At 57.1% G+C, this 12,165-nt stretch overlaps 6 protein-coding genes across 6 annotated transcripts; 2 read left to right on the plus strand and 4 right to left on the minus strand.

Moving 5' to 3' along the window:
* Positions 1-1,830: 1,830 nt before the first annotated feature.
* SPRG_11341 (hypothetical protein) lies at positions 1,831-3,587 on the plus strand (the record flags this gene model as incomplete). The annotated part of the gene is made up of 2 exons (XM_012351522.1): positions 1,831-3,535; positions 3,577-3,587. The coding sequence occupies 2 exons, from the start codon at positions 1,831-1,833 to the stop codon at positions 3,585-3,587; spliced, it is 1,716 nt and encodes a 571-aa protein (XP_012206912.1).
* Positions 3,588-4,149: 562 nt separating this feature from the next.
* Positions 4,150-6,993, minus strand: SPRG_11342 (hypothetical protein; the record flags this gene model as incomplete). Its single annotated transcript, XM_012351523.1, has 9 exons — positions 4,150-4,279; positions 4,327-4,431; positions 4,479-4,788; positions 4,840-4,938; positions 4,983-5,288; positions 5,339-5,902; positions 5,950-6,306; positions 6,356-6,523; positions 6,570-6,993. 9 exons carry the CDS (start codon positions 6,991-6,993, stop codon positions 4,150-4,152), a joined length of 2,463 nt encoding a protein of 820 aa, XP_012206913.1.
* Positions 6,994-7,396: 403 nt separating this feature from the next.
* Positions 7,397-9,105, minus strand: SPRG_11343 (hypothetical protein; the record flags this gene model as incomplete). The annotated part of the gene is made up of 3 exons (XM_012351524.1): positions 7,397-8,724; positions 8,767-8,922; positions 8,974-9,105. The coding sequence occupies 3 exons, from the start codon at positions 9,103-9,105 to the stop codon at positions 7,450-7,452; spliced, it is 1,563 nt and encodes a 520-aa protein (XP_012206914.1). The 3' UTR covers positions 7,397-7,449.
* A 691-nt stretch (positions 9,106-9,796) lies between these two features.
* SPRG_11344 (hypothetical protein) lies at positions 9,797-10,521 on the minus strand (the record flags this gene model as incomplete). Its single annotated transcript, XM_012351525.1, has 1 exon — positions 9,797-10,521. The coding sequence occupies exon 1, from the start codon at positions 10,460-10,462 to the stop codon at positions 9,797-9,799; it is 666 nt and encodes a 221-aa protein (XP_012206915.1). The 5' UTR covers positions 10,463-10,521.
* Positions 10,522-10,871: 350 nt separating this feature from the next.
* On the plus strand, positions 10,872-11,602 carry SPRG_11345 (hypothetical protein; the record flags this gene model as incomplete). The annotated part of the gene is made up of 1 exon (XM_012351526.1): positions 10,872-11,602. The coding sequence occupies one exon, from the start codon at positions 10,872-10,874 to the stop codon at positions 11,535-11,537; it is 666 nt and encodes a 221-aa protein (XP_012206916.1). The 3' UTR covers positions 11,538-11,602.
* A 201-nt stretch (positions 11,603-11,803) lies between these two features.
* SPRG_11346 (hypothetical protein) lies at positions 11,804-12,164 on the minus strand. The gene is made up of 2 exons (XM_012351527.1): positions 12,044-12,164; positions 11,804-11,995 (listed from the first exon to the last, which is right to left on the minus strand). Exons 1-2 carry the CDS (start codon positions 12,155-12,157, stop codon positions 11,870-11,872), a joined length of 240 nt encoding a protein of 79 aa, XP_012206917.1. The 5' UTR covers positions 12,158-12,164; the 3' UTR covers positions 11,804-11,869.
* Position 12,165: the final 1 nt, after the last annotated feature.

Genomic DNA, 12,165 nt, shown 5'->3' on the forward strand with positions numbered 1-12,165 from the left:
AACAATGCTATTATAATAATGCGCAATAATATGAGTGTTTCGCGCCTGCAAGGAGTCGAAGCAGTCTTCTCAAGAGAAGCGGCTCAGCGAAACCAACGACGGGTCGGAAGAGCCCAGCATTCTAGTTTTCGATCTCCGCTAAGCAACCCGCCACGCCTCACCCGAGGTGCAGCGGTAATGCAGGCCTCGCGCCCTTTTTCCCCCTGGGCGAAGAAGCCATGTGAAAAAAAAGAATATTGTACCCCTTCTTCGCTATTTCTATGTGCTCGCCCAATCACAATGCGTTTGCGGCTGTGGGATGGCTCTCTGTAGTGGTTTATGGGGGCGTACATTGTAGTCGAGCGAAGTTGGTGACTCCTACCTACCCCACTAGCAGTCGCAAAAGTGGACGCATCCCAAGTCGTCGATATCCGAAGTGTGGGAAGTTGATGCGGGGGACAGAGCGTGAACGCGCGATAGGATAATGGTATTACTACTAGTAGTTGAGAATGAATTTGATGCTACCCTTGTCGATGGGAGGCAGCAGGAGTGGAAGGTGCACCGCGTGATTCTGTGCTTGGATAGACGCCAGCTCTCGCCGAGCTTTCCGCCGCAAGTATTTGTCGCGCTGGCGATCGTGCTCCAGCTCGAGGTTGTCGGCGTACCGAGCGCGCATGCGGGCCAAGATGGTTGCGCGGTTTCGCGCATAGTACTTTCGGTAACGAAGGCGGTGGGCCTCAGCATCACGGCTGCGGCTGAGGGGTGTGGCTTCGGTCATGAATGGAAAATGAGAGACTGGCGTGGCCTTCAACAAGTTGCCTCATGCGAGCTTGAAGCAGAGGCGCACCCAGCATCGACACCAGATGTCTTGCATGACGCACGATTGACCTACGCTTGGATAACGCACAGAGGTGAACTACTCTCTTACAGGCTCTCTAAAATAATTCGTTCAGGTCCTAGAACCACACGGTGATTGGATATGGGTACAAGTCACTGGCAACACACGTGACATCAGGTTCAGAACCAGAGTACTCTCCGGATACATACCTCTGGGCGCATACCAGCCGCATTTTCGGATGGGCATAGAAGGTATAAAAGACACAAGTTCAACGACCGCGCACAGAGTAGCACGATCGCGAAGCACACCATTTAAGGGACGACAGGAACGATCTCTACTGCGTTTCATCCGCATCGGCCTCGCTCCAAAGCCACTGCCACAACGTTCAACATCCCGGACACCTCAGCACGCCACTTGTCACGATGCCCACGACATTCACAAAGCAGGCTCTTGCACGACTCCAAGTCGCTTGTTCCGAAACCACATCCGAAGTCATTTTTCCCCTCCAGTCCTGTTCGATCCCGACACGCCGATTCTTTCTATCCAGACTCCCCCCCATCCGGACACGAATGTCACGGAAGACGGTCACCATAATATGGCAACGCTCGGCATGTGCCACAAAGAACACAAGGAAGAAGCTCGATGAAACGGTTCATTTAAGTAGGGTTAAACGTCAAATGCACCCGTCTGAACTACCCCTTCAGTCCGATCGACGCCGAGAAAGTGCTGTAAATCTGATATCAACCATACCCACATCTTGCCACGCCGTGTCGTGCACCACCACCGACACTGGTGGTGGATGCCATTGAAAACCCCATGAAATCTTTCCATTCGACTCCGTAGTATGAGGCAAAAACATGCAACGCTGCACAACGTTGTCGTCGCGACAGCTGTTTGCATCGTGGATATGGTACATGTAGCTTCCGAGTCGGCCAGACATTGGCCCCAATTCGTGTCTGAGTCGCACAAGCGTGGACCAGTGACTCGGTCGATCACTTTTCCATTTGCGCAGGATGGCACAAGCCGCGATGGATCTCGAGGAGCGTGTCTCGTACATCCACTCCAACAAGGACAATGACAATAATGACAAGGACGAGTACACGGACGCCAAGACGCCCGGTGAGCTCGAAGACGGCGCGCTCGTCGAGGGCGGTGCGCTGCACCTCTTTTCGCGCGAAGCCTTTGGTCTCTTCTCGCAGTACGGTGCGATCGGTGTCATTTACGGCATGATCCCGAGCTTGGTGTACCCGCTCTACACGGTGTACCTCGGCATGGAAGGCTACCAGACCGCGTCCTACGGCGTCCTCGTCACCACGGGCTGGTCGTTCAAAGTCTTCTTTGGTATGCTCTCGGACTGCGTGCCCATCTTTGGCTACCGCCGCAAGTCGTGGATGCTCATCGGCTGGACCATCACGATGATCTGTCTTGCGGTCATGACGTTCACGCCGTTCGGCAAGCCGTACTGCGACCGCCGCTTGACGCCCGACCCCAAGACGTGCGACACGGCCAAAGCCAAGCTTCTTGCGGGCGACCTCGAAAACTACTTTGACGTGGACGCGCCCAACCGTGGCACGCTCTTCATCATGATGAGCATGCTCGTCTCGTTCGGCTACGTCATTGCGGCCTGCGCGTCCGACGCCATGGTCGTCCAGTACGCGCAGCGCGAGCCCGTGGCCATCCGCGGCCGTGTCCAGACAGCGATTTACGTTGTGCGCACGCTGATGGGGATTCTCTCGCAGCTCATCATCGCGTTCTGTCTCAACGGCAAGGTCTACAAGGGCTCGTTCGACTTTGCGATCGGCGCCAACGTCATCTTTGGCATCTGTCTCGTGCCGTGCGTCTTTGTGGTCTTCACCACCATCTTTGTGGTCGTCGAGACCAAGACGCCGCGCGTGCCGTTCACCGAGTGGGCCAGCATGTTCTGGGGTCTCCTCCAGAAGCGCGTCTTGTGGCAGATCTGTGCCTTCCGCTTTGTCAACAACGTGTTTCAGTCCATGAACGCGACGCCGGGGCAGCCCGTCGCGGCGCACTGGGCCCAGGTCGAGCCGCTCAACGACTCGCTCTCGGCCGTCATTGGCAACCTCATCTTCTCGGCGATTCTCGTCGTTGTCGGCAAGTGGGGCCTCAACTGGAACTGGCGCTGGGCCATCGCGCTCTCGTCGCTCGGTGTCATCGCCATTGACGGCTTTGTCATGTTTATGACCATCTTTGACGGCTACCGCAACCAGTGGTTCTACACGGGCGTCATTCTCGCCGACAACGTGCCGGGCGGCGTCCGCTTCATCGTCGCCACCTACTGCGCCGTCGAGATTGCCGATGTCGGCAACGAGGGCGCGACGTACGGTCTCGTCACGACGATCTCCAACCTCGCGTCGCCGTTCGCGTCGGTCCTCTTCAAGTACATCAACTCGTTCTTCCGCGTCTCGGTCGACGACATCAAGTCGGATACGCCCGAGATCCGGTGGGAGGTCGCGTACTGCTACATCATCTCGTACAGCTGCAAGGTCGCGGCGCTCTTCTGGCTCTGGATGCTGCCGCCGCAAAAGGCCGCCATGCAAGAACTCAAGAAGCGCGGCGGCTCGAGCAAGCTCGCGGGCGCCATCTTGATCTTCATGTTCTTTGGCGCGCTCTCGTTCTCGATGACGAGCAACATCATGGCCATCTTCCCGTCGACCAAGTGCTACCGCATCGCCGGCGGAAGGGCACGGTCAACGGCTCGTGCGTGGCCAAATAAGCGCCGTCCCAGCGCAGGTGTCAAGTGTTCGTTTAGGACTCGTCGTGGATTATAAGAAGAGTCCCTTTTGTATTTGTACTGGTTGTACGCGTCCGGATTGGTGATGAAAGACAGCAAAGTGTATGGAACACCATGACGCGCTTGTCGATAGGCTTGCCCACAAGTTGTTGAATGTTGTTACCTGTAAAACACTTGTGTGGCGGAGAGCGAAGATTATTGTCGACGGTATACGAAGTCAAGGCACTGTGTTGCCATTCTCGGTCATTCATTCAACTATTCCAACTGTGTCAAAGCAAGTGCGTCACAGCCGGTGCAGTGTACTGCGCATCAAGTCCGGACAACGGATTCGCTTGGGCCCAGGATGTATGGGCGATATACGAGCATAAAGTCGTCCTCTGTGCGACAACTTATCACAATCCGAAAGAAGCATGAACTAGGGTGTTTCCTTGCCGAGCTCTCGCAGCTGCCACGCTGCACTCCCTCAGTAAATGGTCTTGTGCCTCATTTGTGCATCAAGACTGGGACGAATGTCCAAAATAAATCGCCGTCAGTGGCTGGTGTATGCAACATCAACACTCTCACCTTGTTTACACTCTCGTTATAGACTACGAACCGTCACCTCCGCCCGATCGTAGTGCAGCGAGAGGGACGCATCGAGCGCGGCATGCGGACGCTTGAAGCGCAACGCACAGGTCAGTGTATACTGCGTCGACGCCCAGAGCGTATGGCTACGCACAATCGTGTGAGACACTGATCCAGGGCACCGGCCATGCACTCGGTCGCGTCGTCACCAGAGCACACGTCCACTTCGGTGGATGCTTCCAAAAGCACTTTGGCGCGGCGCCCCATCGCGTCAAACGAGGTTTGGACGAGGCGGCAGCTACAAAAGTATTAATCTTTCAAAAACGTTTAAAAAAATCCCCGTACCGGAGCAGGAGCGGTGTCGTGATAGCCGAGGTAGCGAGGGCGCGGAGCCCATGGACGCTCATGGCCAGCTCGACATGCGGCGTTGAAGAAGGACTCGGGTGGGTCACGACGAAGGCGCTGTCAGCGAACGGCGCCGGCGCTTGCATTGTATGGTCCATGTACCACGTGAACGCGAGTCGAAATTCTTGCCGTGTGCGAATGTCGACGGTCATGCTGCCGCTCGTGCTCTGCCAGAGAAGAAGTGCGCTGCTCGTTTCAGCGTCGAGGCGCCGTCGTGCACTCCACTCGACCCCGTTGACAAAGATGGTGCCTGCGGAGAGAGTAGTATGTAGTAACACATATTCCGTCCAGCATGACATACCGTCCAAATGCACTTGGGTCGAGAGACTGGCATCGCCGATTTGGATTTGGTTGGCTTGGATATGCACGGCTTTGGACGCTAGCATCATGGCCGGCGCATCTGCAACACATAAGGTCGTCGATCGTGGGGTTCGAAGTACGTACCAGGAACCCCGAGCGTCATGCCGGCGGGGGCTGCCAGCGCCACCATCTTGTTGGGCCCCGATGCGATCGCGAGGGCCGAGCCGTTTACCGTCAATGAAATGCTCTGTGCGGCCGCCAACGACACATAACTTGTGCCCGTTGGATCGCCGACGAGGACGGACGACCCACCGAGCGCCACCATGGTCTGGTTGACGTGCTTGCGAAAGCCTGCGTTGGCGCCAAGCGCGATGCTGCCGTGGATCTCGACGCTGCTACTTGACGCTGGGCTGTTGATGTGCATCTCCGTCGCTTGCAATTTCAACGTGCCTGGACAAGCGATTAGGGTTGTCGACTCGAAAACAGAAAAGAAGTTGTACCGGCTGTCATTTGCAGCTGCGTTGTGGCGTCGAGAGTAAGCGTCGATGCAGCGCCAAGTGCCACGGAGACAGCGCGAAGACGTAGTGTTTCCGCCGTGACGTTGAGTGCCTTGACGCTCGTCATCGTAATGACACTTGCAGCGACGGCCAGCTCGGTCGTCGTTTTGGCGTGGCCGAGATGCATCGTCTTGGACCCGACCTCAAAGGAGGCGCCAGCAACGGTAACAGTGCCCCCGATCGACGTCGGGAGCTCCTTTGAGGCGCTATTGAGCTCGAGGACCCCCGACAGTTTGACGTGGCTGTCCGGTTGGTTGCTGCCAATGCTCGTTGCCGTGGTCACGTGCTCGTCCGTGTTGATAGCGACGTGACCGAGGGCGCGGGCCGAGCCGGCACCGCCTTGGATCGTGATGGTGCCGCCGACGGCGCCGGGGCCGCCCGAGACAAGGACATCGCCGCCGGCATCGGCCGCCGACTGCCCGACTAGCTCCAAGCGAATCTTCGACGACGACGTCCGAGGCATGACGCGCACCGACGACGCGCCGTCGCGGCCTAGTACGAGCTCCTCTACAACGTGCTGTTAGCATCGATTGTGGTTTTGAGTGCGCGCGTACGGGCTTCAAGCGTCAGCGGCGTTGTGGCCTGGAGACCGGCGGTTGTCTTGTCGGCGTGGAGCACCAAGTGGGCACCGAGAGCGATCCGACCATGGCGGCCGTCGATCGTGATACCGAGCGCCGACGGGTCCTCGGGCGGCACAGCGTCTGAGTTGGGAAAGCACACGGCCCCGTCGGCGTTGACGCGGAGTCGCTGCTGGCCGCTCGTGCTTGCCACGATCGCGCCTTTCTGCGACGCAAAGTTGAGGTCACCGGCTTGCACGAGCCCGCCGCTGACACCGGCCGCCGTCGTCATGGTCGTACCATCCGTAAAGATGACGTTGCTTGCATGCACGGTCGTGGCCTGGACACTTGGTGCTACCATCCTCCTGTGAAAACTCGAGGCGCGGGAGCCCAAGCCGCGTACCGACAAGCCCATTCGAGTAGGTGACCGTGCCATTGCCAGAGACCTCGACGCCATGAAAGCGCGGCTCGTGGTCGTCTTCATTGGCGTCGTCGGACGGAATTTGCTTGTACTGCCCGATACGAATCGCGCCGTCCTCCAGCGCAATGCTTGCGGTCGCAGGCGCATGGCCTAGTCCCATGTAGGAGTGAGACTAGTGGTCACAGGGTATATGCACCGTTGTTCTTGAGGTACACGGATGCGGTCTCGGTCGAGACGACAGTAAAGTGCTCGTCGACGTACGTGCCAAGGAGGTCGACTTGGTGTTCGACAAAGAAGTCGGTTTGCGCGAGGAAGATGGCGATCGCAATGAGCACGGCGAGCGACAAGAAGCTTAAAAGCAGCACAAAGTTCCAGAACGTATGGTCGCCATCGCGCTCGCGCCGGCGGCGAAAGGCAAAACGTGGGCGCGCGTCGCCGCGCGGCCGGAGCACGCGGAACCGCCGAGGCCGGCGCGACGGCTCCTGCATGGGCTCGGACACGTCGCTAGCAGCGCCAGCATCACCGTCATGGTCGCTGCCATCATCGGCGTCGTCCTTGTAGATCTCGCTCTTGAGTGGCATCGGTGACGAGTACTCGTCGTCGTCGGCCCCAATCATCATCTTGCTCCTTGCTCGATCGATGTCACAAAACAGATCTCCGATGCCTTTTTATAGGATCCTAAATTTAGGCTTCGACGGCCTTTCTACACCGGCGTGCCATGCTATATCTAAGCATTTGTTTCGCATATATCGGCTTGTTGGAGTCGAATTAGGACTGTCCCGAAATAGATGGCGGTGTGAAGAGTCGAGTGCAATGTGCAAAGTGCACTTTGGCCGAGCTCAGCTACATAATTGCATATTTTTTGTACGTTGCCCATCAAAGCTGAACCAGCTCAGGTCATTAGGATCCATCGACAGTCTTAACTTTGCTACGAGGTGCTGGATCCTATTAGGGTGTTAGGGTACAATAGCGCTTGTAGTAGCTACAAGAGACGAGGTGCGCGATGCGTGACCTAGAGAATTGACGTTCTTTATCTCGACGCATCAACAACATCCCATGTTATACACGTGGCCACACTAGAACACGGACGGGCGGCGCTTCATATCCTTGAGCAGCGCGAGAACCTCGGCGAGCGTCTGTTCGATCTGGTCAAGACGTTCGCTGGACGACGGCGACCCGAGGTCGTCCGAGATGAAGCCAATGTCACCGGTGGCCGAGAGCAGCGCCATGTGGTCGCCGGGGCCGTCCGCCGCGATCGGCGTCAAGCCCGCGGTTTTCTCGCTTCGAAGGACGCACTCGGCGAAGCTCACGAGCGCCTCGAGTTTCGCGAGTTCGAGGCCGCCGTCCACGGTCTTGGTCATGATGGCAATCAGCACATTGAGCAGCATCACCATGACGATGGTCGCATGCGACAACAGCAGTGTGTACCCGAGTACGTACGACGACGTATCCGGAAGGTTCTCGAACGGATCGAGCTCAATTTGCCCGAGCATGACGAGGAAAGTGGTGACAAACGCGCGCCACAGCGTGTTGTACGTCTCCTCGTCCGTGTCTTGAAAGAGCAGAAAGTACCCGCACGCGTAGGCGCACTGGAACGGCCAGTAGAACGCAAGAAACCGAAAGACGTCGCGGAGAAGCCCGCGCATCATCGGGATGAGGTACCCGGCGGTGCCGTGGACTTCGAGGTATTGGAGGCCGAGGATCCAGAGCAGCATATTGAGCACCATGCCGCCGTAGAGGCGCAGCGTCGGGTCGATGTCCCCCACAAGCTCGTACACGGCAAATACAAGGACCGACGAGAACGTCGGCAGCTGCACGCAGTTGAAGAACGAGTCAAAGTACTTGGCCGTGTCGCCGCCAACCAAGAGCACTGCAAACTGATAGACGACCGAGAAGGGGCAAAAGATGACGTAGTAGAGGACCTTTTGCGAGCGCGGACTGAGGCTGTGGAAGCCGCAGTCAAATAGCCGGTTGTGCTCCGCGACTTCACCAAACATCTCGTTGAGCTCGAAGCGCAGAAAGTAGAGCCCCGTGAGACCGACGACGACCGTGTTGAAGTTGGTAAAGAGCGTCCAGTGAAGCACGTGAAGGGACTCGCGCATGGAGAGCATCACGGCGAGCGCAATGCAAATGATACCCGCAGTCGCAGCGCGCCATGACGCACGGCGCTCGTACGTGAACCACGGCGACGCACTCAGCGCAATGAGAAGCGGGATGCCAACGTAGAGCCAGGCTTGGAGTTGCGTCGGGTACGCGTCGACGCCGGGGCGCATCGACACAGCCACCGTCATCGAGAGCAAAAGTAGGCAATACATGAGCAGCTGCTCCATGTACATGCGAAGGCCAAAGCGCTAGCGCGACCATGAGCCTCGTTGCTGCGGCGACGTGCCTACCTGCCACTTGAGTGCAATGACTTCGCGCATGACCGAGTGTTCAAGGAGCTTCTTGGTCGCCGTGTCGGTCGAGCCTTGCTGCGATGACGACTGCAGCGTCACAAAGAGCGCGGTGCGGTTGACGTCGACGCCGTTGCCATTGTAGACCCGCGCCAGCTATAGATAGTCACGCTGTCACGGGACGACGCCGATGATACAGTGACAGACCTCGGTCGGGTTGTTGACGCACTTGTCGAGTTCGCGGACCGCGATGGACAAGTCACTTCGCGTCTCCACCGCGCGCTCGTACGCGGCGAGCGAAAAGTGCGGCGAGTCCGTCTCGATGTCGTGCGCGCTCATGATGGGTTGGAAAGGCCGAGGATGTCGACGGAAGAGATGGTCGGCGTCCAGCAGCCGACGTTTTTTTAGGACTTGTTTTTTAGCCAATCGAAACGTGGGTGGGAATCACATACCATTTTCAAGAGAATGAGCTGGCACGCTCCACGCGTCGATTCGTCGCGCAGGAGCAAAAGCGAATCAAGACACGTTCAAGCGTTGGACCACGGAGTGCTTGGCTCGTCTAAAATGATGGACATAATGTCTTTGTCTGGAGTGTACCTAGTTGTTGCTGCTTGGTCAAACTAAAGACCATTGTGTGAACCAGCGTGTGCGCATTCGAGGAGCGATGGTGCCTATTCCACATACCAACCAAGCAGATGCATTTCCTTTCTCCATGCCACGGGGAACCAAATGATGCGTTGAATGAACTGTGCGCGTACAATCGGGTACTTTCGAGTCAACGCCGGCTTGCCAGTATTGCACCTCGGTTTGATCACAGAAGGGTTTGACCATTAAGCTCCACGCCTTTCCAACAGCAAAGCTTTTCGGAACTATCCCAAGAGAGCTATCCCATCATACTATGACAAGTGTATCGCACCGACGCCATCCTATGGTCGTACAATAGGACGTCCGATGTAAATCAAAGAGCAACGCGTAGTGATAGAAGATAGATTCAAGCGGAAGAACACTGTCCTCCATGTGGGTCGGCTGTCTACTTGGTCAGGTACGCGTGGATCTGCGGCGTGGCGCCAACACGGTCGACAATCGTCTGGAGCTTGGGATAGTCGACGAGGCGAACCGTGATCTTGTCGTTCGAAAGCATGTTGAGAGCAAAGTCCAAGAGGTACACGTCCGCAAACGTCATGTCGGCGCCCGTGAAGAAAGGGCCGGCGACGCGCGCCTCGAGCTGGCGCAGCATGCGCGGGAAGGTCTCGTTGTTGATGGTCTCAAACTTGGCCGCCTGTGCCTCGTCGCCCTGCGTCTTGTACACGGCGTCGACGACGGCGTTGACGAGCTCGACGATCGCATCGACAGCCGCGTCGGCCTCGAGGGCCGCGAGCGGGTCCGTTGGGTAGAGGCCCGTCAGCTTGGCGGCGTAACGCGCAATGGCGAGCGACTGGCCGTACGTGGTCGTGCCGTTGACCTGGAGCGTCGGGACCTGGTTGAAAGGCAGGTTGAGCTCGCTCTTCTTGGCAAAGTAGTCGGGGAACGAATAGCGCGTGTCCTTGAAGTTGATCTTGCCGTGCGTGAGGAGGAGGCGAATCAACTCGGCACGACCCGGAATGTCAAAGTACGTGAGCTCGAGATCGAGGGCGGGCGTCGTCGTGACCGGCACCGAAGCCGGGATCGAAGCCGTGGTCGATTGCGTGCAGCCCATGCTTGTGGGGGTGGAGGGAAATGGAAAAGTGAGGTGTGGAGGCAACGTCAAACGCTTTTGATGTGAACGTTATTGTTATCCCATCCGACGAGGCAAGCATCGTTTGGACTTCGACGGATTGATACGGCCAAGTCGTCCTCGGAGACGCATGTCACTCTTCTCACCGTAGACCATACGATTTCCATTCCTTCGAAGTCTGAAATCTGCGACGGTGCAGTTGCAACGTCACTATTTCTGCGACAACTGTCCATTCCAGCCACAGGAGCCAGACACAAGACACAATTTTGTGCACCGGGATTGCTTCCAGTGAAGACGTCTGAAAACACTCACAGCGCGTGCAATGCAGGCAAGTTGCGAACAATGTTACAGCTTTCTTCTCACTTTTTCATTTCCCTCCACCTCCACAAGCATGGGCTGCACGCAATCGACCACGGCTTCGATCCCGGCTTCGGTGCCGGTCACGACGACGCCCGCCCTCGATCTCGAGCTCACGTACTTTGACATTCCGGGTCGCGCCGAGTTGATTCGCCTCCTCCTCACGCACGGCAAGATCAACTTCAAGGACACGCGCTATTCGTTCCCCGACTACTTTGCCAAGAAGAGCGAGCTCAACCTGCCTTTCAACCAGGTCCCGACGCTCCAGGTCAACGGCACGACCACGTACGGCCAGTCGCTCGCCATTGCGCGCTACGCCGCCAAGCTGACGGGCCTCTACCCGACGGACCCGCTCGCGGCCCTCGAGGCCGACGCGGCTGTCGATGCGATCGTCGAGCTCGTCAACGCCGTCGTCGACGCCGTGTACAAGACGCAGGGCGACGAGGCGCAGGCGGCCAAGTTTGAGACCATCAACAACGAGACCTTCCCGCGCATGTTGCGCCAGCTCGAGGCGCGCGTCGCTGGCCCTTTCTTTACGGGCGCCGACATGACGTTTGCGGACGTGTACCTCTTGGACTTTGCTGTCAACACGCTTTCGAATGACAAGATCACGGTTCGCCTCGTCGACTATCCCAAGCTCCAGACGATTGTCGACCGTGTTGGCGCCACGCCGCAGATCCACGCGTACCTGACCAAGTAGACAGCCGACCCACATGGCGGACAGTGTTGTTCCGCTTCTATCCAATTTATCTATCTTCTATCACTACGCGTTGCTCTTTGATTTACATCGGACGTCCTATTGTACGACTATAGGATGGCGTCGGTGCGATACACTTGTCATCGTATGATAGGATAGCTCTCTTTGGATAGTTCCGAAAGGCTTTGCTCTTGGAAAGGCGTCACACGCTATTGTCATTGATATTTGCGCGAGTATCAAGGACGGACCACTCTTACACCAGGATGATGCGTGCAATATCAAGACAAGTTGTATTGGAGACATTCATCTACGGCACTATCCAATTCGTACTACTATCATGTAAACAAGGCCACTTTGGGGGCGCCTGGTTTGACTTCAGGAAATAGCCGTGTCACGACGAGGTCCAGGAGCGAGAGCAAAAGGCTCTTGACGAGGAGTTCATGCTGTAAAAACTCAAATACCTAAGAACCGATCGAACTCCACCACTCATGATATGTACATGAACATACCTTGAGGCTGCCATTGCGAGCCGCGGGCTCTCCAAGGAGCGACGCAACAACACCCGGGCACGCATGTAAGAGCGCGTCTCGACAAGCAAACATTTTCTGGGCCATCTCATCCATCGTTGGTG

Source organism: Saprolegnia parasitica, assembly GCF_000151545.1.
Source record: "Saprolegnia parasitica CBS 223.65 unplaced genomic scaffold supercont2.81, whole genome shotgun sequence".
Classification (NCBI taxonomy): domain Eukaryota; phylum Oomycota; class Saprolegniomycetes; order Saprolegniales; family Saprolegniaceae; genus Saprolegnia; species Saprolegnia parasitica.